General features: G+C 32.1%; 5 protein-coding genes across 7 annotated transcripts; 4 read left to right on the top strand and 1 right to left on the bottom strand.

Annotated features, from left to right (window-relative positions):
• Positions 1–831: 831 nt before the first annotated feature.
• LOC124446691 (dixin-like) lies at positions 832–11,113 on the top strand. 3 transcript variants are annotated; one of them, XM_046997544.1, is made up of 15 exons: positions 840–1,323; positions 3,674–3,803; positions 3,882–4,004; positions 4,256–4,496; positions 4,888–4,998; positions 5,208–5,436; positions 5,550–5,993; positions 6,661–6,765; positions 7,892–7,975; positions 8,682–8,783; positions 8,883–8,939; positions 9,088–9,142; positions 9,633–9,717; positions 10,305–10,422; positions 10,645–11,113. In XM_046997544.1, the coding sequence occupies exons 1-15, from the start codon at positions 1,246–1,248 to the stop codon at positions 10,789–10,791; spliced, it is 2,109 nt and encodes a 702-aa protein (XP_046853500.1). In that variant the 5' UTR covers positions 840–1,245; the 3' UTR covers positions 10,792–11,113. The 3 variants fall into 3 exon arrangements, with proteins under 3 accessions (XP_046853501.1, XP_046853500.1, XP_046853499.1); XM_046997543.1 differs by having other exon boundaries at positions 5,205–5,436; XM_046997545.1 differs by lacking the exons at positions 10,305–10,422; positions 10,645–11,113 and adding an exon at positions 9,810–10,295 and having other exon boundaries at positions 832–1,323; positions 5,205–5,436.
• A 682-nt stretch (positions 11,114–11,795) lies between these two features.
• On the top strand, positions 11,796–12,955 carry LOC124446344 (transmembrane protein 256 homolog). The gene is made up of 5 exons (XM_046997189.1): positions 11,796–12,014; positions 12,086–12,126; positions 12,216–12,296; positions 12,469–12,512; positions 12,581–12,955. Exons 1-5 carry the CDS (start codon positions 11,903–11,905, stop codon positions 12,678–12,680), a joined length of 378 nt encoding a protein of 125 aa, XP_046853145.1. The 5' UTR covers positions 11,796–11,902; the 3' UTR covers positions 12,681–12,955.
• A 66-nt stretch (positions 12,956–13,021) lies between these two features.
• Positions 13,022–20,439, top strand: LOC124446342 (DNA polymerase delta subunit 3-like). The gene is made up of 18 exons (XM_046997187.1): positions 13,022–13,339; positions 13,680–13,735; positions 13,818–13,926; positions 14,831–14,870; positions 15,222–15,289; positions 15,521–15,585; positions 16,284–16,417; positions 16,520–16,587; positions 16,933–17,002; positions 17,209–17,293; positions 17,356–17,395; positions 17,535–17,673; positions 17,775–17,812; positions 17,887–17,915; positions 18,167–18,192; positions 18,261–18,323; positions 19,143–19,301; positions 20,158–20,439. Exons 1-18 carry the CDS (start codon positions 13,274–13,276, stop codon positions 20,331–20,333), a joined length of 1,431 nt encoding a protein of 476 aa, XP_046853143.1. The 5' UTR covers positions 13,022–13,273; the 3' UTR covers positions 20,334–20,439.
• On the bottom strand, positions 20,308–23,388 carry LOC124446343 (ubiquitin thioesterase OTU1-like). The gene is made up of 8 exons (XM_046997188.1): positions 23,161–23,388; positions 22,759–22,885; positions 22,517–22,682; positions 22,216–22,257; positions 21,991–22,145; positions 21,466–21,552; positions 21,110–21,270; positions 20,308–20,914 (listed from the first exon to the last, which is right to left on the bottom strand). Exons 1-8 carry the CDS (start codon positions 23,185–23,187, stop codon positions 20,786–20,788), a joined length of 894 nt encoding a protein of 297 aa, XP_046853144.1. The 5' UTR covers positions 23,188–23,388; the 3' UTR covers positions 20,308–20,785.
• Positions 23,389–25,242: 1,854 nt separating this feature from the next.
• On the top strand, positions 25,243–26,985 carry LOC124446695 (40S ribosomal protein S23). Its single transcript, XM_046997549.1, has 3 exons — positions 25,243–25,291; positions 25,422–25,581; positions 26,673–26,985. The coding sequence occupies exons 1-3, from the start codon at positions 25,288–25,290 to the stop codon at positions 26,938–26,940; spliced, it is 432 nt and encodes a 143-aa protein (XP_046853505.1). The 5' UTR covers positions 25,243–25,287; the 3' UTR covers positions 26,941–26,985.
• Positions 26,986–27,766: the final 781 nt, after the last annotated feature.

Below are 27,766 nucleotides of genomic sequence, written 5' to 3'. Positions count from 1 at the left end.
AACAATTTGACCGAATTAAAAGATGAAAAAAACCCTCAAAATGTTCCTTTGGTTTGTCCTGACAGTCAAAAACTGGTTGGTTTCAATTGGCAACAGGAAGTTCGACATCATCAGGTTTCTCATTTTCTTCATGAACTTGAAGAGGTGGGTTTAAATCGCCTGCAACACGAATTGTTCAATTTGAAACATCGTTTGTTTGACACACTTCAAGAATATGAGGATATTAAGGATTCGTTTACGCAGAAACATTTTCCTCAAGATTGGGAACCGCCAATTTTGAAAAACTTACGAGATAAAGTTGCACGACTCGAGACTAGAATTGACAAAGAAAGGAACAAGTTGAACAAAAAAAGTTGATGAGAAAAACGAAAAGAAAAATTATTTTGGATGTGAAAAAATGGTGATCGATTCCTTTTAAAAGACATTTATTACCAAAATGAACGTATGGTTGTTGATACAAAAAAACGCACAAGAACTGAAATGACACCAACATCCTTTTTATCACATCAACAATTACCTCCACTAACAAAGCGCGTGAAATCAAGAAGCTACGAAGTAGATGTAAAGTAAAAGCCTGCATTAAAAATATTGCAAACAGAAATGTGTTGTAAAGTAAATGGTTTGAACCCGGGAGTATCGTTACACGTTTGTGGATGTAGATCGTCCAGGTTGGTAGAGTCCTGAGAATGACTGTTGTTGTTGATGTTGACTGACGTGCTCACGTTTCGACAACCTTAGCGGTAGTCAAAAGTCCTTCTCAGCACTCTACTAACCTGGACGATCTACATCCACAAACAAGAAATGTGTTATGTTAAATTTATTGATTAATGAATGTGCTTTGCAGTTCCAATTCGGTTTGACCACTTTGGCGATTTAAATCACATAATATATATTCATTGAAGTGTATATATTTTTATCATATTATACTTTACACGCGTGATAATCCACGCGCTGTGCTTAGAGACATCGATGTTGTTACGTCATGGTGTTTCACGGTAGTCTATAAACAATGTTTACATATCTTTGCTGTATTTTTAACAATAATTTCAATATTAAAAATACTTTTCGATACGAAAGTACGTTTGCCTTTTCATATTTGAAATGTGCGATAAGAATATGTTACTGAGTCTAAAATTCTATGATATCTGATCGTTGGAAATTAATAACAATGTCGAGTGCAACTGGAAATGAGAATTTAGTGATAACCAGTCCAAAAAAGAGGACACTAAAGACCCTCGTCTACCAATGTCAAGGCTTAACGTACCCGGAAATTCACCTAGAAATAAACAGCGAAAATCAGAGGACAGCCAAGCAAAAAAAGTGGTAATTACCGAATAATCTTTTTATGCTTACGTGTTTATATGTAACGAATTTCGTATTCATTGAACAATGACCTACATCATTTTATGTCTTATTGGAATTTGTGATGCAAAAGAAGAATTTATTTGGCGATATTTTTTGTTGATTCAGACTGACTAGTAAATCGATTATTTAACATTTGTCGAACAACAAAAATTATACTGGGAAATGATGGACTGCAACTATCTGAGCTTATCTTATATTTTGATGCGAGAATTGAATTAAAACTTTAAGAATGTGCCAGCTTTTAATTTTTGCTATTTACAGACTATTTCCAGATAGTTCTAGGCAGTTTTAAGATAAACCATTCATTTTGTTAACAATCTTCACAATTTGATTTGTAGCTTTAATAGAGCACAACATTTAAATCAGACAGTTTAAGATGAACAAAAACATCTTTAATCTTTTTGAACCTTCTCTCACAACAACAAACTCTCCTTCAGCATCCTCAGTCAAACATCTAGTGATTATTCATGATTAGGTAAATGTTTTGGTAAGCAACTAATCATTGTAACATAGTTGAACATTGAATGTTTTTGACCTGCTCACCACTGTGTGACTTCATAGCTCAGTTGGTCAGAGCACTGCACCGGCACCGCAGAGGTCATGGGTTCGAATCCCGTTGAGTCACCTGATTTTTTCAGGTCCTGAGATGATTGCTTAAATTGTCCAGCAAAGTGCGAAGGTCATATCTTCATTTAATAGTTGAACATTATCATTTCAAACAATCAGTCATAGTATGAAATATTCTGGAGAGTCAATGTGCTAGTGCTGAATGCTGTCCTGTAGTATTGGTGTACTAGAGAGTAATTTAAGGAATTAGTCTGTTGTTAATTGCAAGTATATGCTAGCAGTAGTTATGAGGAAGAAGGTATAAAACATAGTGTTGAAGTGAGTCATTCTAATGCAGATGTCATCTTAACCATGGGAAAGTTGTGTGAGAGAGGATGACCATATGATAACCTTTTAAGCCTTTCATTGGTGAACACATAGATCAGACAATTTCCTAACAATCACTTGTTTATTTTGCCATGGTATTCTGGTATTCTTGGTTTCTTATTTGTGGTTGTGATCAGCATTATGTGTGCTCAGTATAATTTGTGCACATATATGTATTGGATGTGACAACAGTGGTGCCAAAAAAAGAGGGAGGGAGGGGAGCAAGGGCAGCAATTTACAAAATGTATTAATAAGTATATTATGTAAGTGTAGTTTTGGTGTTTTTGCAACTCCCCGATTAAAAACGTATTAGCACTCTTACATTGCAAATATTTTTTTTGTTCTATCATTGGAAAGACAATGAATCAAATTAATTTTCTTAAGAAATAAATAATAATTTTGCTGACAAATTTGCATTTTAGGAGTGAAAGATGAGGCTGGCTCCCCATTGCCTGCATCACTTGTAACAACACATACATTATCAGTTGTTGAACAATGAAAATATTTTTTGTCTGGCTATCTGTTTTGTATTCTTCTCTTTATAGTTACAATTAATCACATGAATAATATCAACTTTGTACTAAGCATAAGTTGCCCTTAGACAAAGTCGCTCCTTTATCGAGTTGTTTGCATAAAATAATCTACAGAATAAGTACATATTGATACCCTTTACTTATGATTCTATCACTTTGGCTTCTTCTGATGGGGAAAATGCCGTCTTATAACACCATCGGAAATTGCTAATTTTACAAGAAAGTTCGTTCGTCAATTTACATCGTTATACAATTCACAAATAGAGTAAAAAATTTTAAGGAACATAAAACGACTATTTTACAATAATTAATTGTTAAGTACGCCGTTTCATTTGAATAGTTTTGTTAGAATTTGAAACGTCATTCATTTTTCTGGCGACATTTTTGTAATTTATGAGAATTTAGCATAGAAAAGGTACAATTTTAGAACTGCTTATAGCAAATTCCTTGAATGGGGATTTTTAATTAGGTGACATGCATTGTTGCGTCTTCCTTTGTTGTAAACGCAAATTCAGCAAAATTAATTGACAAGCTATTGTTATAGATATAGGTATTATTTGACAATGTATTGAGCATTCTTCATATTTTGCCATATTTATTTACCGTAGTCTATGCCAGTACTGTTAGCTAATTGACTTGTCTACTTGGATTACCTAAGGTTGAAGTATCCTGCATGTTTTAGTCGTTAGAAAAATGTTAAGACAAATAATGTACCTTGTTTACCTTTTGCAATATGCAATATTAAGCTGACAAAGATCTAAGCAACAAAAGCTAAGCTATTGCGATTCCATTTACAGGAAATGTCTAATATTTTAATATTTATTAGCTATTTTATGTTTTAGCAACAAATGCAAGCATATGTAGCGTGGACAAATTCTCAACTTAGAAAACTCCCTGGTAGCAAAATTGTTGAGGATCTTGCTCGTGACATGCAAGATGGTATTGCGTTGGCTCAACTTATTGAAGTAGTTGGTGGGTACCATATGACAGACTTTTATTGTTCACTGTTTGTCATTTATCGTTATTTAAAGCTTTATTACTTTGTTTTAGCGGGGGAGAAAATCGAGATTGATTTTCATCCAACATCACCTTCTGTCATGAAGGAAAATATTGAGAGCATTCTAACTTTTATTAGCACAAAAAAAATACGTCTTCATCACGTCACCGCGAAAGGTAACAGAAATGGATTTTTATTTCCACTTTGATTGATTTTGTTATCTTTATATTTACGTATTGTTGAAGAAATGAAGGACACTGTAACATAGAACACATGATCTTTCGTCACTTCAATTGTAACAGTCTAGCATTTACTTCACACTATGACCTTACACTGTTGGTGTATGGTATGGTATGGAAGTTAGTTTATCTTACAATCTTTAGTGGCGTTTTATATAGGTTTATTTCTAACATTATTATACTTTTAGATATCGTTTGCGGCAACATGAAAGCCATTATGCGCCTCATTCTTGCGTTGGCTGCTCATTTCAAACCAAGAAGTGTACGGAATAGTGTCACCAGTGTACCTGAGCCCGCGAAAACAGGACGACGTTTAAGGAGAAGTGAATCATCATTATCAGCGGCTGCAGCTGAGGCTGCTGCAACACTTCATGATGTTAGTCGAGCTGCTGCTAGCGTAGGAACGCCTTATCATGGATCCAGGCTCAGGTAAAACTTAGAGTTTATTCCACGACTGAAGTCAATGAAGATGTTGTTGGGAAAGGAGGGGGGTCTTTCATCTTGTGTGTATGACATGTTGTTTACCTTTATTTCTTTTGATTTAAAATCATCTCTTGTCAGTAAAAATTACTCTGATTTAAGTAAGAACTTTCCGAATTTTGTAATTAATACTCCTCGCAGAGTCTCCTTTTATAAGATGCGTCTTTAAAATATCGAGTTTTAACCTTGATGAAGACGTCTTAACGTTAATAATTGAAGATTTCATTTTGTGTGTTCGTTAGGACTTTGGACATGACGTCATAGTAATTTCGAAATGACATCATAAAATTTTATAATTAATGAAGTTATATGACGCATTGTAAAATCTTTTCTTTATTAGACATCAAAATTCAAGTAACAGTGCATCGAGTATCGATAGTACTGACCGAGTAATGCCTTCAAAGACAACGAAACTTCTTTATACTCCTGTTAAAGAAAATCATTTAAAGAGGTGTGTATATAATTTTTTTTCAAGATTCGGAACTGCCAGCCAAAATACTTATATTGTTAATTTTTTCCATATCCAAGAATGCATAAGGCAGTAATTTATAATACAATACTTCAAATCTGGTTCATTACAGTTGTCTCATTCAAATTTTGAGCACATCTCATCATTTTATATTTATAAAGTATGAAAGCGTTTTTTTTTACTAATAGTAGAACAAGAGTAGATATGCTGTCAAACGAAGGTCTTCGTGAAGAAACGTTCTCTACTGAAGAAAAATCGGATTATAATGACAAAAATATTGACTCGGGTGAGGGTACAAAGGTTTCTAAAAAAAGAATTGCAATTGGCTGTCGACAATGGAAAGAAATTGTTGAAGGATATGGATCTATGGATGAAGAAATAAAGGAAACCCAAAAGAAGTTGCTTGAATTACAAAATCTTGTGAGTAACGTCTTGCGATAAGCTTAACTGACTGACCCATCAACCTAATCATAATGCCAATACTAACCTTCCTTGTCCCATGAAATATTTGTTCTGTGATTTCTTCTTAACAGTTGCTAAATGAAAAAATTGATGATGATACAAGTGGATATGATGGTGAATACAGCTCTCTGGACGGTGCTCTTTTACAGGAACAGATAACAATTTTAAACGCACGCTTGGATCAACGGTCCTCTGAGTACGACAAACTTAAAATTGAACTTAATAGAACCAGAGAAGAGTGTATTAACTTGCAAGGAATAAAACAAGGCCTGCAGACTCGTCTGACTGATCAAGAAAAACTGATGATGAAACTAAAAGCTGAGCTTTTAAAACTTGAATTTTCTCATCAAACTGCCAACTCCGACAAAGATGAACTACAAAATATGTTAGATGAGCGAGATAAAGAAATTACTCTACTTCGTTCACAACTCAAATCTAAAGATGATGAAATTGCTATTCAGAAAAAGGAACTTGATGACGCCAAGTGTAAAATAGCTAACATTGACAGTGTTGAGGTACGTCAATAATACATTTATAGAAACATCTACACTTTATTAAATACTCTGTGAATTAAACTTTACGTTTAAATAAAAAAAACAATATTAGCGCATCGTTGATTTTTGATACATGTTATATCACGTTGAATATGTTTGAATTAATTTTAACATAAACGGAGTTAATGTTTTCTAAAAAGGGTTTTTCAAAAAACGTCTTGTTTTAAAATCAGACCTTTTGTTGTGAATAAGGGCTGAAAATTGTAACTTTCTCATTCATCAAATTCATAACATTCCAAAATAAAGGTGCAAACCTTTCACAAATATCTGTACGATAGTGTTTTTCTTTCTTTTTGCCCTGATATGTTATTTCACGGATCAGGAAGCTGTAATTATTCTTCATCTTACTCAATTAAATCATCAGAGGTTGAACAACACAGCTTTACGATGTTTAGAACTAAAAATTCTGATTTTATTCGATGGTAATTTTTTTTTGGGGGGGGGGACATCCTGTATTTTTCTCTTTTAATATTTATTATTCTGTGCATTTCGTCATCAACTGCAAGCATAGCTATATGATTATTAACGATGGTGATATTAAATAGGATGTATTGATGTATCAATATGTGTTACGCAATGTTTAATGTACAAAAATAATAATCATATGTTGATATTTTTATGTATATAGAAAGATCTTCGTTCAAAGATCAAGAATCATGAAGCCAACGCAAGCGCTTTGAGTTCTCAAGTTAAAGAACTTCAAGTGAAACTTCGAGCCGTCGATGGTTCAGAGGTAATAAAGAATTATTCAGTAAAATATGAACAACATAAAAAACGATTGAAACCTACTATTTACACTATGGTGGTAAAAAAAAACTCATGAAGTTAATGGTAATGTTTCTAAATGATTACGTTGACTGACAGAGTTTATCCAAATAGTCTTTTGGGCAAAAAAATTTTTGAACTTTAACATATGTGACGCAATCGCAGTACAGATTGTTGACCTTTTTAACGGGACTTGGTATGTTAATTTAAGAATGTCAAGGAAGTTATTTTGTGGTTGATGAAAAAAATGGAAGACGGGAAATAAAATAATGAGTTCAAAGCCAAGAATCAGTTTTTAAAAATATGTCACTCCTAAAACAAACCTCTATTTCTTTATCTCTCTAACCTTCATTTCTATTCCCTGTCTTTCTCTTATTACTACTTTCTCTAATGTATTCAACATCGCTACACTCACTACTTTCTTGTAATCCTTTCCTTTCATTCTTCTTAAAACTTTTTTGTCATACATCACATTTCACACTTTCTTCCACCCCATCCATTCTGCCTGCGCACGCTTCTCATTTTGTCCATGGCATTAAACTGTTGATCTTAAGTAATTGAAATCCTGTAACTTTTTAACTCTACTTCCAGTAACCTGTTCCACTTGTTTAGTTCTCTCATTCACACGTCTTCTGTCTTCTTTCCTATAACATGCTTCCACTGCTCTACAGTAGCTTCTACCAGCAACCTATTCATATTTATCACAATATCGCTTCCAAACATCATAGTCCTTGGGGACGTCTGTTCATCACCATAGCAAACAAGAAGGGGCTATGTGTCGATTCTTAATGTTATGCAACTCACCCTTTGAATTATTTAGTCATACCTATAGCACATCCTACCACTGTCTTTGTAGCTTTCATATATACGTATCCTGTATTACACTAAAATACTTTCGAATTTTCGATTCTGTCTCTCCGTACTTCTCCATACTGCTCCATCTCAATGCATCTCCCTTTCACATTCTTCGTACTTCTCAATAAGTAACACTGCATCTTTTTCATAGCATCAAATCGATACTGCTCCTTGTTAACTTTTACTCTTAGTCTAGCTTTCATTACTGATTCCCACAACTTAATTGTTTGTTTGTCTAGATTAAACTCTCGAATAGGATCACTTATCAAGATCGTAAAATATCTCTTTTGGAAGGAAAAGTTTTACAGGACAAAGCAAAATCGGTTTGTGTTGTGCAAGTTTTGCTATAATCTTTTGAACATTTCATCAGATCATTTTTATTCAGCAGTTTTCATCGTAAGAATTTCCATCGTTTCATTGTCCTAAAACTCATCCAACAGTTACTTATAATGTTCATCTTGCTCGTGTCACTTGGGTTGCTTATGTTTCTCTTGTTACTTGGGTTGCTCATGTTTCTCATGTTACTTGGGTTGCTTATGTTTCTCATGTTACTTGGGTTCCTCATGTTTCTCATGTTACTTGGGTTGCTCATGTTTCTCATGTTACTTGGTTCTCATGTTTCTCATGTTTCTCACACTTGCTTATGTTTCTCTTGTTACTTGGTTGCTCATGTTTCTCATGTTACTTGGTTGCTCATGTTTCTCATGTTACTTGGGTTCCTCATGTTTCTCTTGTTACTTGGGTTGCTTATGTTTCTCATGTTACTTGGTTTTCTCATGTTTCTCTTGTTACTTGGGTTGCTCATGTTTCTCATGTTACTTGGTTGCTCTTGTTGCTCATGTTACTTGGGTTTCTCATGCTACTTGGGTTTCTCATGCTACTTGGGTTCCTCATGTTTCTCTTGTTACTTGGGTTGCTTATGTTTCTCATGTTACTTGGTTTTCTCATGTTTCTCTTGTTACTTGGGTTGCTCATGTTGCTCATGTTACTTGGGTTTCTCATGTTGCTGATTTTGGTTTTTCTTTGTAGAAACGTGAAGAAATGAATAGATTGAGACACTGTATTCAGAGGTTGAGAGAATCAGTTTCCGAGCAGGATCCGCAACAAAGCATTATAAACAATCTTGAAGAGGTGAACTAAGCTAATTTCTTCGTATGTACACGGTTTTTTACTTTGTGAAATAAAGCTAACCGGTATTATTGTATAATTATATCACTGTGTAATTTCAAGACTTTAGCCAATGTTGTTGGTAGTGGATTAACATCTTCAAGGAAAAACGTCTTTAAGGTGTGCTTGAGTTTTGACTTTTCAAACTGTACAGACTTTTCAAACTGAGTTTATCTGTAGGTAAGGAATTGTATTTGGTCAGCAATTATGAATTTTGCTGCTGCCTATTTTTAATACCAAGATTTTCACATTTTTATTTCCTTCACAGGCTTCACCACTAAACAACAATCATCATAATGGTATCAAGAACTCCCGTGAAAAAGGTTTGAATACGAAATGCTTACGTATATAGGACGAGCAGAAGACATTGTAGGTTAGGGCGAGAAAAAGGATGTAAACTGCTGTATTATAGTGGATTTTGTTGGTTGGGAATTTTTTAACTATAAATACAATAGTGAGTCAATTGAGAAATGTTGTCTTTGATGAAACTTACCGTCAGATATATCTACGATTAGAGCTGTTTGTAACACTTGTTGTCACTTTTTAAATGTCCGAACTATATCGTTTCAAACTACACAGAAACTTGTATGCGAACCTGGCTTGAAACTTCATCGCAAGTTTTATTAATAATAGAGAAAAACTACAATTTTAATGGGTCAATCGATGATATATTTCTCAATTTTTATTCATAGTTTCTAAAGTCTCATAAAAATACGCATTAGCGTGGCCAAAAGTTTTTGACATCAAATCCAATAATTATTTTTGATGTCCGTATCTTTTTGCACTATTGAACACAGTCATTTTTATTTACAGACTTGTCTAAAATACCAGATGTTACACGAGTTACCTATCAACCTTCATGGTCTTCAACACCATCTGTTCTTATAATCGTCAAAAGGTACGTAAGGTCTATACAAAACATATATGGCATGATTTTTCTTTTCCTGAACTATTTTAAATTTGACTCAATCGTTTCAAACATGTTTTTAGCTCACGTTCAACAAACGATACATTTCCTAAACAAAACAAGTTAAACAGGTTGTACATGTATATTTCCTAAACAAAACAAGTTAAACAGGTTGTACGTGTATATTTCCTAAACAAAACAAGTTAAACAGGTTGTACAAGTATATTTCCTAAACAAAACAAGTTAAACAGGTTGTACATGTTTATGGACAAAAGGATACTATACGTCTTGTTGACAAACGATTTTATTATCCGTTCCGTATTTCATCTGAATCTAAAATTGTCCATTTTTTATAAAACGTTTGTCGGATAAAAATATCAAATTTGTCTAGTCAGACGGATTAACTTCGTTATCTGAAAGAGATAATATACCTCTTTCAGGACGCTCTTAATATTATATAATAGTGAATGCTATATTTCTTTTGCAGACTATGTGCGAATTATGACAAATTCCAAAAGAATAATGCTATGTCTGCAGACTGAGTTTCTTTCTATAGATTCATAATGGCATATTTTTAGACTTGGAGAGGTGACTTTGGGTGATTTAAAGTCAAAACTTGGTCTTTCTGGGGACAATCGTCAATACCGATACTTTTTCAAAGCCCTTGATGCAGAATTTGGCACAATCAGGGAAGAGGTTTGTGCTATTGATAAAAAAGATTTTTGTAATGTTTTGTCTAAGTGTTATTTAAGTATGTATTACTGCGGGAGAGAAATTTTATTAAAACCTAGTAGTAACCAAATTTTTTCTTGGGCTAAAACAAAATCACACCAATTGCATATAAACACAATAAAATCATCCAATTTATCAACTAAACCCCCTGGCAATTGTTAATTGACATGTAATTAACATTTTCAGCTTGTTAATGATGACGATGTAGTTCCTGGATGGGATGGTAAAATTATGGCTTGGATTACTAATGAAGAAGAGCAATTAAATGAAAATGATCGGTTAGATAGTTCCTCAAAAACTCGAGCAAAAACCCCAAGTGAAACGGATTTATGATCTCAGAATTCCATTTCCAGGCCTAAAATTATTAAAATCATATGCAAACCAGGTATAAAGATAACGGCACATGTGTAAAAATTTTAGTCAAATTAGTCTTTTTCGATTGAAATGAATTTTGCTAGCTTCTAAATTAAATATATTTTGCTATGGCAGTCTATGGCCATTTGTAACATTGAGAAACCAAGCTTTTTTGGTATACGGTAGTGGAATACTGAGTGATACAGATATACATACATAATTTATTCGTGTAATTAAAAAGATTAAATACTCTGAAACACTTTGAACAGGAAAATAAAAAAAAAAACAAAACAAAAACAAACAAGCCATGGTTTGCTTACATTTAAATCAAAGAGATTTTACGCGCCATATCCATGATAGAAGAAACAGTCAATTTTCATGGTGAAAGACACTATCCTTCGATGTTAGTTTATTTTATGAGAAGAAGTCTTTTGTAAGGAAAAAGGCAAATTTCGAAAGCAAAAAATCTCATTTTCTGTCCGTGCATTTTGACGAGTTCTTTGGGAACAGGGGAAAGATTTAGGCCTTAGCCACCTTAGGCATGCCAATAACATGTTTTAGCCCATCAGCCCTCGAAACACAATTAAGCACTCGAGGTACGCAGGGAGAGTACCGTTGCGACCAAAGTCTGGGATTCTAAGCCATGCAGTCTCACGGCAACTTACCCTTTCTCCGATGCTGTTTGACATCTATATTAATTGTGTATTTTTCCAGATTTGCCTGTTATCTAATTAGCATGCATGCTTTGATGAATTCTGCCCGGAGTGGAAGTGCGCATGCACAGATGATTTCTTTAATTTGTAAACAAGCAAATTACTCCGAAATCATTGTAACATAAATACGTAGACAAATTATCGAAATTTTGATGTAGTAAATAATTTATTATTATTTTATTATGTAAATATCAAATTTGATATCAGGCTATCAGCCCATTTTTACCATAGCCATAATGCCCCGTCCCCGTGATCATTTTATTTGGCCCATCTAGTACCCGGTACTTGGTAGTGCATTGATTACATTGGTCTCCGTCCATAATTACATCATAACGTTGGATTAAATTCGCTCAAGAAATCAAAAAAAGGTTAATATTATGGCAGTTACCGGCGTTTTTTCAAAGTTATTTCAAGAACCAAACGTATTTTATACATTAGCTGGAATCTCTGGAGCTTTAGCTGTTGCTCTTGGTGCTTATGGCAGTCACTGTGCGTTTTGCAGTACTTACTACTCTTTACTACATGATGTTTCATTGTTTCAAATCCTTAATTTTTTCTAGCGAAAATTTTAAATCTTCCTGGGAATGAGATTTATAAGAAGGTGAGTTAATTAATTTGATTGCATTTTTTTCATTAATATGATTATTTACATTTAGAATGAGTTTGTATAATATATTGTTTTTATTGCAGGCATTTGAAAGTGCAAATAAATATCATTTTATTCATACTCTTGTTCTACTGAGTATACCTTTCTTGAACAGGCCATATCTGGTAATAATTAACTTTACTATACTGAAAACAGTTGTTTTTAGCTGTTTTGGTTCAATTGTTCCACAAAACAAATGTCGGAGTTATCATTTTGAATATGAATTATAAATAAAAATTGTTGTTTTCTTTAGAACTATTTCATTTTATCATGAATTTAATATGATTCTGTTTTTAGACTGGATCCTTATTTCTTGGTGGAATTTTATTATTTTGTGGAAGGTTAGTAATTGCAACAATAATGCAACATATTCATAGTTGATGTAATTAATTGTGCATCATATTTTTAGTTGTTATGTTGTTGCATTTACTCAGGATGTTTCCTACAGTAAACCTGCACCATTTGGAGGTGTTTTGTTTATTGCTGCCTGGCTCTCCATGGCAATTTAAAAAAGCTTAAGAAAAGTTACATGTATTTACTGCTAGGCTGAACTAATCTATTATAATTGTGTTTCTATATTGTTGTATGTATATTTCATGGTCTTTTCATCCTATGAACATGATTTATTTTGAAATCTGTTAGATTAGATGCTTGAGCATTTTTGAAAAACTTTGATTTCAAAATCGCCATGTTATTGAATATGGCTAAAGTTGTCTCACGAACCTGCTTTTTCACCACATTAAATGGCTAAAACTATATATATTAAACAACCAGGATTATTCAAGTTGCGTTTTTCTTTTCTCTTTGATGTTTTGAGCATTATATGTGTCATGCAAAAAAATTCAATGAAGTTGTGAGTTGTCCTAGTGTAGGTGACTGTTGAAGTGAAATCTTGAGAAGGAATGTGAAACACTGTTTTGATGGCTCCTAATCAGGTTGTAGTGACTGTTGAAAATTGTTCTAAATGTAACTGTAAACGACTCCACTCCCAATATCGCCTTGGTTGAAACCTTTCACCTACCTGACAAGGAACCGGAAGTATAAAAATCCTAAACAAAATCTAAACAAAGCGAAGCTTGAGGCGGGAAGTAAGAGCTTCATCATGGCCGCGGACGATGAAATGTATTTAGAGAATCTAAAAGAATTCGTTTTTGATGAAGATAAAATTGTAAGTGGTTTAGATTATGTTATAGTGAAATGGAATGTACCTTGAGTTCGAGCGAGACTGCTATCGTTAACTTTTATTTCTGTGTAGTATCTTGTAATTTCAGTACATCACACTTCTACTACAAAAAATATGAAATAGAATTTTGCACAAATATTTTCTGTCGTATGCTATTATGCTGGAATTTTTCGTGAGGAGTTGCACAAGATATTTTTCTTATATCAATACCCGACCGACATTTACAATTTCAAGGTGGATTTATCAAGAAATTACGTAGTATTTAAAATAGGTACTTTTGAGCTGCTTCATGTTTGTACTTCTAATGATTATATTTGATTAAAAGGTAACGTACAAGTGGTTAAGCTGGACATTATCTGTAAATGTAAATGTAGCCAAGGAGTAAGTTTTTGTTACACTTAAAGATGTACTATTTAGTTTAATATTCATGACAAAGCCATGAATGATATGTTGTTGTATTTAGAATGTTATATGCTTTTATACAACAACAATCAAAAGAAGAAGACAAAGAATCTAGTATTTGTGCAGTTTATGCTGTTGGAGGCTTAATCAAAGATGATAAAGATTGCTTGGTGAGCAATATGTATGTTTGGTTTTGTTTTGTGTATCCAGACCAGTGAACTATAATAACAACTTTATTAGAGTTTGCTGATCCAGACCTGCCAACTCACACAATTTTCGCATGTGACTCACAATTTTCATTTAAGTCCTAAGTTCTCATGATTTAGCATCCATTTCTCACAATTTGGCAATATATTTCATATATAAAATATTAAATAGTTTAACAGTAGGTATTCATTTGTAAGTCAAATGTGAAATGTCATACTGCTTAAGTGCTAAGCCGTTTATGTTTTATATCAGTGTTTTCAATCAAGTGAATTCTCATTATGACAAATGTAGCAAATCAAAATATCTTTAAAATGCCATATCTTTGGTCAGTAATATTTTCTAACATTACCTAAAAGGATCAGGTCTATTGCCTCTGTTTTCAAGTTAGATATTTTCATTGGGAACAAAGTTTCCTGCTTTCCATAGTCTTATTCTAAGATTTTCTCTAAAATCTTTGGGATAAATTCTTATAGTTCTTACAGGGTTGGCGGGTCTTAATCCTCAATATTATATAAGTTTATATGTTAGGTATTGTTTGTGCTTTTTACAGATTAGATTTAATGATTTATTTTTCTATTTAAAGCCATTGCACATTGCAACAGTAGCGTACCATGTATCAAAACATTATTCCATAAATTGATTAAATTTACTGACAATTTTTAGCTAACTTTTAAAATGTATGTATTTAAATTGATATTATTGTGTTTACTGAATTGCTATATAATTACTTGATTAATTCACTTGTTAATCTTTATGTTACTAACAATGCTATAACATGCAAGTTGTGTATGTATCATTATTGTGATGTTTTATTGGATGTATTTTGTTTAGTAATGTTTTAGTAATTATAATTAATGGTGTTTTTAGATTCAAAAGTATTTGCTATGTCATGACATTGATATAAAAGGTTTGACATTTGACTGGAAATTTTTATTTGATTTTAAAGATTGTATGTAGATTGTATTACCATAAAATGGCTAAAACCTGTTATGTTTACACTGATTGAATTTAAAATTACGGATATGGTTTAGACATGGAAATCAATGACAATATCTATAAACAAAACACATTTAACCAATTCCAACCAATCAGAAACATCCTTGACTATTAAATTTGAAACAAATAATGGCCACCACATTAGAAAAAAGTTCATTATTTGAAAGTTATATACATGTATATTGATGACTTAAAATTTATCACAATAATTGTTTTTTATTTTTGAGATATTATATTAATGCTTTATATTTTTTTCATATAGATATTAAACAATGTTTTCATGAAATCACCTGTTTTCATGTATACAGTGTGCAAAAATCCAAACCAAAGGTATCTCCTTGTATCAATCATTATTTGAATTTTTTGGTTGTATATTGGTGTAGTCTGCTTGATACAAAGCAATTAAAGAAGATTTGCATGTAGCCATTGATCTATGTCACATTCTTTGATGTTTGTCATCATGTACTAATTTACAAACATAATATGTATGTCCTAACTTTTAGCCACTATTCAGATTTTAATTTTGCTAAATATATGCATTTTACTACCTATTTGATAAAGGATTCAAATTTGCTCTATATGGCAGATTATGACTTGCGAAAGCAGAACATGGATTTACCCAGTAGGTAAATAATTTTTCATTAATAATATAGTTGCTGTCAAGTCACCATTAAAAATACAAGAACTTGATAAAGACTTTAATGTGTCATGTTGTTTTCTATTCTCCTCATTTTGTATCCATTGATCTGTTTGTTTCATCCTATGTTTCCACATGACTGCTCTTATTGTCATTAGTTCTATATAAGAGCATAAAAATTAGTGTCTTGTGTTTGTGACTGGTGCTCAAAACCTCAAGTATACCCAAAACATAAAACATAATTCTGATAAAAAAATTCTCTTTTTAATCTCTAAAACTTGAGCCTCTCGTTAGTCGAAAGCAAAATGATGGTTATCTGTGAACAGAATTGAAACCTTACATAAAGTTCACAACATAAAGATTTGTACAAAACCACCAGAATTTTGTAAAAAATTATCAAACATGGCTCCAGACAATATTCATATATTCAGATTTTGCTATATTAAGTTTCTTTGAAATCAATAATTTCCATTGGATTGTGTTATGAATATGTGAATATTACTCCCCACCCCCACACCCCCCCTCCTTCCTCTCACATCAAATTATCAGTGCTAGCCACTGCCATGAGTATGAAATGATAAGACTATGGAATAAAGACTTGAATTTTTTGAGTACCAATAAATATCCTTCTTTATTGATATTCAACCTATTGTTTTTTTGGGTTCTTTTGCTTGCATTTTCTGTCAGATGGAGTTGTATAAAGTTAAAATCAGATGTGAAAAAATCAATCAGAAATGTGGAAGAATCGGTAGACGGAAGCACAAATTGTCATTCAATGAAATCATTGGATTGTGCAAAACAAGTTCAATCAAAAACAAATGGTAATAAGTAATAAAGTACAAAACTATAATGGCTAAGACAGTAGTGTTTAAATATTACTTTTGTATTCTGTTAGGTTTTAAGTTATTTGTTTGCAATTATAGACAAACAACCATCCTATGCTTATGAAAAAGGTGAAAAAAGCAGTTCCACATCGTCAAGACTTTCTACTGTAAGTATTGTCATATATTCTGAAAATAATCTAAAGACAGTCTTTCTTTAAAAAGCATCTTAGTTTGTCATTTTGTAAATGCACTAGTTTTGAATTTTGATTAAGTTCCAATCAAGTAGTGACATATCTATGAACTTTATAACACAAGTATATAATTTTCTGTAGTAATGCAATTTTAATGCTGAATATATAGAAAGATAAAAGAGCCAAATTATTTTCATGATTAACAAATAAACTTTATTGTTATTGCGTTATTGTAGTATTAATAATTTGTGATATGATTTTTTTATTTGTGTTATTATCACAGTTGACGTTTGACTGAATACTCATTTCTATTGTACGTAGGCAGAACTTAATTCAAAGAAAGGCGACGTTGCCTCTTTTTTTGCTCGACAAATGGCAAATCAAAATAAAGGTATTTACTTTTCAGTTGATTTTCATGATAAAAACCAGTTTAATATAATGAGTTGTATTATTTTGTTGACTTTTTCTATTAAAAAAAGATTTGACAACGACTTTATTTGTTCTGAAACTTTTTGTGTTTTTTTTTGTTGCGATTGATATCTAAAAGTCGTGTATTAACATTGCAGTAACTCATAATTCTTATCATTTACTTCCAAGAAAGTAATAAAGCAATGGTAAGTAAATATGAGAAAAAAGATGAGAACAAGACGAAGATAACATCAAATAGTAAAGCGAAGGATAGGTCAGCTTCTAGATTTGTTTGTAGTCAATAAATTTCGCGCTCATTTTAACTTATTTTAACAGATCTGTTATTTCTACTGAATTGAAAAATAAAAATCTCTCGGTAAGTGTTGATTGCTGTTATATATTTTATTTTCTGGAGTTTGAAAATAACGATTAAAAACAACTGCATACAAAACTAATTACTCACTTTTGTTTCATGTTTCATTTCTAACTTATGTATGTCCCCATCTGACCTATAGAAAGATTCTGCAATGGAAAAGAAAGGAAGTGAAACTACGGGAAATAAGTCAAACAACAATGAGAAAAATGAAAAAAAAATGGATAGCACAAATATTGATCTTGATGATAAAGATTTTAAAGGAAAAAAGAAAGCCGAACGTCAGTATTATTTTTCAGTTATGTTTTATAGTAAACCTGCTAGCAATATATATTAATGATAGACTCGTGCTCATCTAAAAAATATGTTCATTCTTACATAGATGATAAGAAATCACAAAAAATATCAAAACAACAAAAAGTAAGATGAAAAAAATTCAAAGAATTCTCATCAAAAACTGATCTATTTCATTACGTTTTTATTATTCATTACAGAATGATGAAGATGTTGAAGACAAACGCAGGTAAAATTATTTCTTTTAATTTGTTTCACTATTCACTCGCAATCCCACAGTTACCTTATTTTGATGTTAAAACTTTTGTTTCTTTTGAACGCATTGAAAAAATAAAAGAAGATGAAAATAAAACAAAATGAAATACAAGTTTCGTTAACGTCTGAGTTTCTTCATGGGATTTATTGAATAATCAGTGTAATAAATACATTGCAAAGAGTGTATGATATCCTAGATATTAAATTAATTCTCACTAACTATAGGAAAAAGAAAACAAAAGAAAACAATGGTAAAAGCTTCTCGTTGACGTCACTATATTTGTTCGTATTTTTACAATTTTTGTATGCTATATTTTAGAAAAAACTTATGTGCAAAAGAGGAAGAGAGTTAAAAATTTTTCAGACACAAGCAGTGATGAAGGTATAGGCTGATATTTCTTGCATTATATAAAACTTTCTGTTGACAATTAAAGCTACATAACGATCTCATATGAACTGAAATAATGTTTAAGAAAACAAATTCTAAAGCTGATTTTTATTTTTTGATGAAATTGATTGATAGTCGTCCTGTTATTTTCATTTGAACTTGCAATTCGTATTTTCATAAGAAGACCATGTTATTTAAAATGTGTGCACCTGAGGTCTTTGTTAGGCATTGACATCAATGATCTTACATTATTGGACAGTCGTAATTAATATTGTTATAATTAAAACTATGGTAGTGAGGATACTTGGTGATTAAATGCACTCCAAAGTCGAGGGACTTTTAGTAACCTCCCAGAGCTTTCAAGTACATTTTATCTCTAAGTAACCTTACTGTCATGATTTTACTTTGTAATACTATCATTGACGAAATGTTTTAGTCAGTGTTTCACACACTGTCAACGATGGTGTAAATTAAATGTTTTTGTATTTTGGAAACACTTTTTATTATTTCAAGCTCAAAATTGGGGATTGTTAGTAACACTACCAGTACAAACGACGTGCAATATAGTATTACTTGTGATACGACTTTGAATTTTAATAGGGGAGTTGTAATTAGGTTTATTTAGGTTTATACGTTATTAATTCGTCTTTCGAATAGTATGAAAAATAAGAACAATAGAAATTGAGGCAAACATGCATGGTATTTGTTACCTTGCATTCTAGATAACGATTGGTAACGAAATATTTAACATATGTTTACGGGTTTATATTACATTAACATATGTTAACTTCAATTATCCTTATACATTTCTAGATAACGAGGAGTATATGAAGGAAAATAGTTGTGAAATTACACCAGACATAGCTAATCCAAATAATGGTAGTGATGTCCACCAAACTACCGCTATAAAAATACGCAGAAGGAAGAGAGTGCTCAAGTCTAAGATGCACATAAACGACGAGGGATATATGGGTAAGTTCGTGTATTTATCACAGTCAAATTCACCTCAATGTTCATCACAGTCAAATTCACCTCAATGTTCATCACAGTCAAATGCACCCCAATGTTCATCACAGTCAAATGCACCCCAATGTTCATCACAGTCAAATGCACCCCAATGTTCATCACAGTCAAATGCACCCCAATGTTCATCACAGTCAAATGCACCCCAATGTTCATCACAGTCAAATGCACCCCAATGTTCATCACAGTCAAATGCACCCCAATGTTCATCACAGTCAAATGCACCCCAATGTTCATCACAGTCAAATGCACCCCAATGTTCATCACAGTCAAATGCACCCCAATTTTGTCATCATTGTCTACAATCCGGTTTAGGTGTGAGAGAGAAATAGCGTGTCTTTAAGTTTAACACTTTGAAGAAATAAAAAAATTTAACGCATGATTATTACAATAGTTCACTCCATGACGAATTACGTTTCTAGTTTGTTGTTGATGAACTAACAAATAGTCTGATACATCTATTTTAGTGGGCTTTCATTAAAAAAAACAATTAAAATTTTATAACATATTTGAATTGAAAATTGGGTTCGATTTAGACTGTGCCAATGGCTTAAAAATGTTTTTCTTTGCTATTAACTCAATGGATGCTCCCCTCATAATAGATGAATCAAAGTTGAATCTGAATTAATGGAGGAAATAGCAAGTGAATAAAGCATGTTTACAAGGCAATGTTTGTTTGAAATTTAACTCTATCCTTTGATCCTAAGTATATAATTGCTACTTTTCGTGCATGTTTATGGGACCCTCTTATGTATGCCGTGTTTCTTTTTGTATAGTAATTATTTTACTGACATTTTTTGTTTAGTAACTGAGAAAGTATATGAGAGTGAAACAGCCAGCAGTGAAGAAGAGCCAATAAAGGCCAGTACTAACATAAAAAACAAAGATTCAATTAAAAAAGAATCTATACAACCTCCAAAGAAAAAACCTGTAAACAAATCAACACAATCGTCACTTACGAGTTTCTTTAAAAGAGTTTAATTGCACAAAATCATAAACAAGGTAAATTCAACATTTCTTGAGATAAAAGACTATGTACATAATAAATAAACCAACGCAATAAATGGTATCTAATCCAACGATCACATTTTATTGTGAAATGTATTTCTTACATTGCTGTTAGAAAATTTCTTGCTCGAGACATTATATACAATCAATTACATCTGCTTTAATACATAACATAACAAAGAGTGTGCTGTATTTAACGCAATTTAACAAGGATTGACAACTTTGTTCGTGGAAACCAAGAAAGGTAGTTACCTCAAAATGGTGTGAAAATCATAATTCTTTAAATAAAAAAAAATTCAAAATTGAAAATACAGGACAACATATTTTAATACGGGGCTTTGTAAACAACTAGAATTTATGGTTGTCCATAAGAAAGCTTGTGCCATTCAAATGAGTCAATGTTTTACATCGACGTAATGTTAACTTTAACATTCTCCAAAATTGTTGTGTCCAGTTTCTTTGGCGTGTTGACGGGCTGCGGTTTGCCCAATTAGTAGTAAACGACATACCAAACAGCGTAGCTGAAATTTGTTCAAATTTGTAAACTTTTTCATCTAAAAAAAAGTTATTGAGATTTGAGAAGTAATTTTGCATCATTAACCAGAGTTTGCCAGTGTCAACATCAACTACTTTACATTACAAGTTTTGCAACATAACTATGAACTTCGATTGTATAAGATGGAATTTAGTTGAATAACCGCGCCAAAGACTGCTATCTTTGTCGTCTTTAGAGACTATTTTACAACTACCTTATGTTCTTCTTCACCCACGTGGAGTGCAGCCGCTATCCAATTATCTTTCATATCAAACAAAGTGCGTGGTGAAGAATCAACGGTAATAAATTCTAAGGGATCATAATGGATACCATCGTAGATTAAAAACATCCGTTGAGTATAGTTTTCATTCTCACCTAAAGTTACAATTAAGTAAAATATATAACGTCAAGTCGGAGGAGTCCTTTCTACGTATTTTCTTCTCGTATACTATGCATGCATTTGAGCAGCATACATATGCTTCATTTTCATAACAATTACAAGTACACAGTTTTACGTAAAAACACCAAATTACAAGTTGACAAAATAATATGGTTAATCTCATGACTTACCAAAACGATCAATTCTTGCACTTTCAGTGTTGACAACAGCAATTTCTATTTGATAGACTTTACTCAAAATTGAAATTTCAATGCCACCTTAAACATTTAAACTCAGCATTACAAAATAACATTTCAGTAGGGAGGATGTGCGTGAATATTTGCATATTTAGCTCTGTCTGACTGATTCCTTTGAAAACAATGAACTTATAAAAAATCAGTAGTAACAACTGGATATTGCAATATTCACCCACCCCCAATAGGGATGATTCAGTGATGTGATTCCTTTCAATATAATGTACCTTGAAGCTTGTGCAGGGTGTATAAAAAAACAACCCTTTGATATCACCCAGTATGCCCTACATTTAGAATGTGCATGCGGTAACTGCTATTTGTATGTATTATTGTATTGAATTGTGTAAAGCTCTTCGGGAAAGAACTACTGCCATATAAACCATACAAATTTTAAAGTTTTTTGATATACCCTGTATAAGAAAATCAATAGTGAAGAGAAACAGTTAATTTAGTATGCATCACCTCCCCATTTATCTGGATCACTTATCATTTCACAATATGCTTTATTAGTTGCTCCTAAGAAAGCTTCATTGTAAGTGAGTATATCATTTGATAGTTCCTTCACAACCAGTTGTCGAAGCTCAGCAGAATGTGATGTATTGCCATGAATAATGTAACTAAAAATATAACTAGCTCAATTTAATGATTGAATGTATAATAATTTATTTTTATTCATTTCTGCTGCACCTTATACTGGAAAATAAACATGAGTTATCTGCTGGAACAACCCTAAAGAAAAGTAAATGTAATATTATAAATTAACAAAAGCAGCAGATACCTAAAACATATATTCATGTACTTCTCACTTTTAATACACATTGTAGATGCCATAAATATTTATTGCAATGAAAGTATGAGGGACTTTTTATTTTCATTAAATCTTACAAATTTTTTTGAACAATCCATACTAATTGATGTACTCGATAAATTAGCAATTGATTTGAAATCAATGTTCAATGCTTTAAGCTAATCATAGTAATATGTTTACCTTCTTGTAAGTTTAGTGAAAGCACCTGATTCGGTTCTTAAATATGATTTTGAAAGAAGTGAGTCATTAACCACTATCAATGTGTCACCAGTTTTGATACCAATACTTGAAAGACAAGCATTCTCATTTGTTAATATTATCTCCTTCGGTGGAAATCCACATAAAACTAAAAAATTTTTTGATAAAATCTGGTATTGCTATGCCATATAATCTATTCTGAGATCAAAATAAAAATAACTAACTTTTTTGTGAAAAATGTGGTACATCAGTAATACTAAATATTTTATCTTTCAAATCTTTAACTAATGATGTTGGATGTAGTCCTTTAACAATTTTTCTCTGTCCATCTTCAAATTGGCATTTTAGAACCTTAAAGCAAATAAAAATTATTTAGTGCTTTTTTTTTACCAAAGTCAAGTAAACATGTAAAAAAGGATTTATACAACTTGTACATTCGTTAAATTATTAAAATATGTACAAGTACGACATAATGTTCAATTTCTTGAAATTAAGCATAGTGAACCAAAGAAAGTTAGCATGCTATAGTGAACAAAACCACAAAGGGCAAGCAACATGTTGTTTGATAAAGAAATAAACCTGAAATGTTCGTTGAAGTCAAATAAATATAAAACACTTTTACACACCATCTCTTTAGCACTGGACGAGGTCATTTGGATTACGGATATATTGATCAAAGTTTTCCAACGTTACTACCACGAATAGTACATCCCAATAATGACATTTCCAAAAAAAACTTGCTTCACAAATTTTCCCTTTTGTCTTTCCTACTTTTCATGTTCACTACATCAACACCAGTGCCCTTCATTTGCCATTGTCCATTGTGCCAGGGCTATTGCCAGGGGGGGCGTACTGTCAGTGCAGGTCAGTGAACGACGATAAATATTTATTTAATAACTAAATATCCTAAAACAATTATCATAATCATCATGGTACACACTACACAAGAGATACGATCATATGAATGAATATAAATGAATTTTGTCAAAGTTACGAAGATAAAAAATTTACGCTAGCAGCGAAACATTAAGCACCTTAACCGTAATAAAGAATGACGAGGGAACAAACGAGAAATGGGGCGTGAACATGGAATGAGCTGGAAATGACCAGAAAAGAAGATTGAATTAAACCATTTGCAGCACTCACATTAAATAATCAGTCAGGATCAATAGTGATTCAGTGATCAGTCTACTTGTTTACTTGTTTACAACAGTAATCTTTCTTTATTATTACATATTATATTTGGCTATGATTTTGATGTCAGGGCAGAGTATCAGAATGGTACAAATGCCTTTGTGGTTCCTGATGAATGCCATGAATAGTTTATTAAAATTTAACATTTTTGTTAAATACCTATGTTGTAGAAAGTAAAGCTAATAATCTAGTTTTGTCATCAGTGACTCCCCGTTTATTGAGTCAGTCTCCGTCCATTCTCTGGTCCATTTCCCTGTCATACTTCGTCCATTCTCCGTTCATTCCCTGTGCATTCCATGGTCATTCTCCGTCCATTCCTGGTCATTCTCTGTCCATTCCTTGTGCATTCCCTGATCATTCTCTGTCCATTCCTTGTGCATTCCCTGGTTATTCTCCAAGCATTCCCCGTACATGGATATCAAAAGCAAAATACAAGCTATTACTTCTTTAACTATTTAATGCCAGTACGGAAAATTCTCTGTTGGTCATTCCCCTTTCATTCCATGTTAAGCCCTGTCCATTTGGTCATTCTGTGATTCCCCGGTCATTCCATTCCTCCTCTCCTTGCTTTCCCTGTTCTTTGTTCCCTGTTTTAAAGATGGCCCCGAAATTTCTATGTATGAAATCACATGCTTTGTATAGAGAACAATGAGTGAAACTCGTCTCATTCTCTCTCAGGAAATCTGGTAGCGAAAGTGAGAAGTTCGTGATCACTGTGACTGGGATTTGTTAGGTGATTTCAGGATATTGCCATGATATTTTAGAAGATTTTGGGATTTTTGCAAAATTAAAGTTGTCAATATTGCATTTATCTCTGCTCTGATAGTGGTGAATTATTTCTAAATCTGAATGAGAAACTCGCAAGTCCAAACCCTGAATTTTTTATTTTATTCGACAATCAATTGACTTCTTGAATAAAAACGTAGATACAGTACTCAAGATATATTCAAATGAATAGTTGCCAAACTGTGGACAGAATCATTGTTCAAAATAGCAAGATTTTATATTATATTGTTTAGTTTGGATGTTATTTTCAACCTTATGATAAATCATAAATTCACTTTCAAATCAGACGACAGCTCGTAAAGGATGTTACTTTCAAGTTTTGACCAGTAATTTGGTTGTGCATAAGGCTAAAAATATAAGTACAAGGTGGCTTAAAGTTTTTTTTATGTCTCAATACAAAGAGCCAATTTCAGCTGCCTGCAAGGTGATATTTTCTGGAAAAAGAACTATAGAAATTAAAGATTCCTTTAGTAATCTTTCAAAATTTTATGCTGCATAAATATCCAAATCTCAACAAATGGCGAGTGTTGATTTCAAACCTCAAAGAAATCAACTGCGCGTCCACCTGGTCCGCCTCCTAACCACTTCTAACGCTCTCCAGGGAACTGTAATATCATTACAGTCATATATCTATGGTTACAGTTCACTGACGCTGTAATTAGTATACAGTACACATGTCAGTGCGCTCCCCTATTTTGTTGCCCTATTCGCAGGCAATTTTTACATACCATGATGCTTTTCAACCCTAACTCCTTTCTTCTTCGTTCGCCATCATGGGTGAGTGTCGCTTACACGTGTGGAAATACTTTGTCCAAATATTCATGTTAACTATTTGTTTTGTCGCTCATTGTAAAAGTATTTATTGTATTTTTGATTGAACTAACAAAATTTAAATTGAAAATTAAAGGAAAGCCCAGTGGACTTCGAACAGCTCGTAAGCTTCGCAATCATAGACGTGAACAAAGATGGCATGATAAATCATATAAAAAGAGTCATTTGGGGACAGCTTTGAAAGCCAATCCATTTGGTGGTGCATCTCATGCAAAAGGAATAGTTCTAGAAAAAGTGTAAGTGTCGTTTATCGATAATTTGTTGAATCAATTTAAATATATCTCTCGAAGTTTTAATAATATGAAATAATTTAATAAATTAATCGCATCATTTTCTCACACGTGTTTAATATATTTTTGCTACAAGTTTTATTGTTTTAAAGAAACACAAATTTCCATAGACATGTTATCTTGATCATATGTAGATAGAAAATAAACACAGTGACATATCTAGAGACTATAGACCATAAATATTAGTATATTACTCAACTTGTGTATGGGGAGTTATGAATGTTTCTTCACTCTCTTGTACTAAGTTTCCATTTTTATGTCAAGAAAATCTCTTCATTGCTTTTATACATTACTATTTCGAGATACTTTGTGAATGCTAAGTTTCCATAATTTATGTAAAGATATGTCCTATCAGCTCAAATCATATGTAGTTTTGATTACCATTGAAAGGTATACTTTAAACCTAAAGTCTTCAGTACCAAGTATAGATATTCTTAAGCACAAACTGGAAGTTGTACAAAATTGTAATAGTGTATGTTTTTTATGCTATATGTATGCTATATTGTTGTTTTCTACCAACTTAAGTTAAAATTGTAATTGTGCAAATTTCAGGTACAGAAGTTCACAAAATATAAAGTAATTTGTGAACTGTGATTTGTCTTATTTGAATTCATATAATTTGAGAAAAATGATCCTAACAAACGTACATATTTAATGCAAATTGAATATTGTGTAGTTTGTGTGGGTTTTTTTATATGTACATAAAACATGTTTTTAATTTCAAGATCTCAATGTTTGAAATCTTTTTACGCAATCGAGGTTAGAGTCACTCATTAAATACTAATATTTTCTGTGTGCTATTTCCTCAAAAATAGATTGGTTTTCAAATTCGCTGGGATTAACTTTTGTGTAATTTTCAGTCACCTGATCAACCAACATTTAATGAACTTCATAAAAGTTACAGTTGATAGAATTAATTATTCAACATCTGGAAAAAATATTATAACATTTGTATGTTTTCCAGTTCACTTGAGAGATGTGATTATATAAATTGTGAAAGTTTTCTTTACCAATATTCTGCATTAAATATCTTATAGTGGTGTTGAAGCTAAACAGCCCAACTCTGCTATACGTAAATGTGTGAGAGTCCAGCTGATTAAAAATGGGAAAAAAATTACAGCTTTTGTTCCCAATGATGGTTGTTTAAACTACATTGAGGAGAATGATGAAGTGTTGGTATCAGGATTTGGAAGAAGTGGTCATGCTGTAGGTGATATACCTGGTGTTCGTTTCAAAGTTGTTAAGGTGGCTAATGTTTCTTTATTGGCACTCTTTAAAGAAAAGAAAGAACGACCAAGATCTTAAATGGATTTATCAACTACAGATAAATAAAGTTGTTCTTCATTTAAATTTTTTTGTGTTGTATTTTTTTATTTTCCTTGGAAAATTTCGTCTAATGGAGAAAGTTAAATATAGAGCGAAATACATATAACTATATTTTCTACAAACAGGGGCCACTTAGGTAAAACTCGGTTATACACAAACCCTGACAGTGAATATAGATATAAATGTCTGTTCTCAACTGAATTATTTCAGTACTTCGTAGCCGGAATTATTAGAATACCACAATTCCAATTGATCTTCAATAATCCACTTTATGTCCATTATTTCCTGGTTATCGTTGGGCATGTAACTTGGCAATGCTTAAACTACATTCGCAAGTTACATGCCAACGAAAATCAGTTCAATATTTTTTAGCAAAATGTTCACTTCGCACTTCAACATCATTTAGACGGTTCAACTGCCTCAAATAAAAATTGTTCGAATAATTTAATTACATGAACACTTTTTGTGACGTATCTTCTGCATGAAAGTTTTTAAAATTATTTGCGAATGATATTTATTTATTTGCACGATGTTTTGAAGATCAGAAAATTTCTGAATTCTGATTTTTGTTGTATATTAGCCGTGCACGTTAATATTGTAATATCAATCGAGTTAGTAAAATCCGTTCAGTTATGTTGTCCCGATAAAATCATCAATTATCTAACATAGCAGTTTAAGCATATTGAATGGCTAACGGTTTTATCAATCCATTTATGTTGATTTTACAATTTGGTGTATTTTTTGTCAATTTTTACATCTTGTAAATACACACAAAATTTTGCTCTCACTAAAGCATTTATCTCAA

Source organism: Xenia sp. Carnegie-2017, unplaced genomic scaffold, assembly GCF_021976095.1.
Source record: "Xenia sp. Carnegie-2017 unplaced genomic scaffold, XeniaSp_v1 HiC_scaffold_22, whole genome shotgun sequence".
Classification (NCBI taxonomy): Eukaryota; Metazoa; Cnidaria; class Anthozoa; order Malacalcyonacea; family Xeniidae; genus Xenia; species Xenia sp. Carnegie-2017.
Note: the sequence above shows the minus strand (reverse complement) of the source record. Positions and strands in the feature narration are given on the sequence as shown.

What these genes read in the sequence shown, in the direction of transcription:
- LOC124446691 (XM_046997543.1), top strand. Translation starts at nt 1,246, where the DNA reads ATGTCAAGGCTTAACGTACCCGGAAATTCACCTAGAAATAAACAGCGA. An exon ending in GAGCCGTCGATGGTTCAGAG is followed by an intron (nt 6,766 to 7,891) that starts GTAATAAAGAAT and finishes TTGTTTGTCTAG; the next exon opens with ATTAAACTCTCGAATAGGAT. An exon ending in TTATAAACAATCTTGAAGAG is followed by an intron (nt 8,784 to 8,882) that starts GTGAACTAAGCT and finishes TGTAATTTCAAG; the next exon opens with ACTTTAGCCAATGTTGTTGG.
- LOC124446344 (XM_046997189.1), top strand. Translation starts at nt 11,903, where the DNA reads ATGGCAGTTACCGGCGTTTTTTCAAAGTTATTTCAAGAACCAAACGTA. An exon ending in TGGTGCTTATGGCAGTCACT is followed by an intron (nt 12,015 to 12,085) that starts GTGCGTTTTGCA and finishes AATTTTTTCTAG; the next exon opens with CGAAAATTTTAAATCTTCCT. An exon ending in ATTTTATTATTTTGTGGAAG is followed by an intron (nt 12,513 to 12,580) that starts GTTAGTAATTGC and finishes TCATATTTTTAG; the next exon opens with TTGTTATGTTGTTGCATTTA.
- LOC124446342 (XM_046997187.1), top strand. Translation starts at nt 13,274, where the DNA reads ATGGCCGCGGACGATGAAATGTATTTAGAGAATCTAAAAGAATTCGTT. An exon ending in TGCAAAAATCCAAACCAAAG is followed by an intron (nt 15,290 to 15,520) that starts GTATCTCCTTGT and finishes TATTTGATAAAG; the next exon opens with GATTCAAATTTGCTCTATAT. An exon ending in AGGAAAAAAGAAAGCCGAAC is followed by an intron (nt 17,674 to 17,774) that starts GTCAGTATTATT and finishes ATTCTTACATAG; the next exon opens with ATGATAAGAAATCACAAAAA.
- LOC124446343 (XM_046997188.1), bottom strand. Translation starts at nt 23,187, where the DNA reads ATGACCTCGTCCAGTGCTAAAGAGATG. An exon ending in TGATCCAGATAAATGGGGAG is followed by an intron (nt 21,553 to 21,990) that starts GTGATGCATACT and finishes TAAATGTTTAAG; the next exon opens with GTGGCATTGAAATTTCAATT. An exon ending in TGGGTGAAGAAGAACATAAG is followed by an intron (nt 20,915 to 21,109) that starts GTAGTTGTAAAA and finishes ACTTTTTTTTAG; the next exon opens with ATGAAAAAGTTTACAAATTT.
- LOC124446695 (XM_046997549.1), top strand. An exon ending in GGAATAGTTCTAGAAAAAGT is followed by an intron (nt 25,582 to 26,672) that starts GTAAGTGTCGTT and finishes AATATCTTATAG; the next exon opens with TGGTGTTGAAGCTAAACAGC.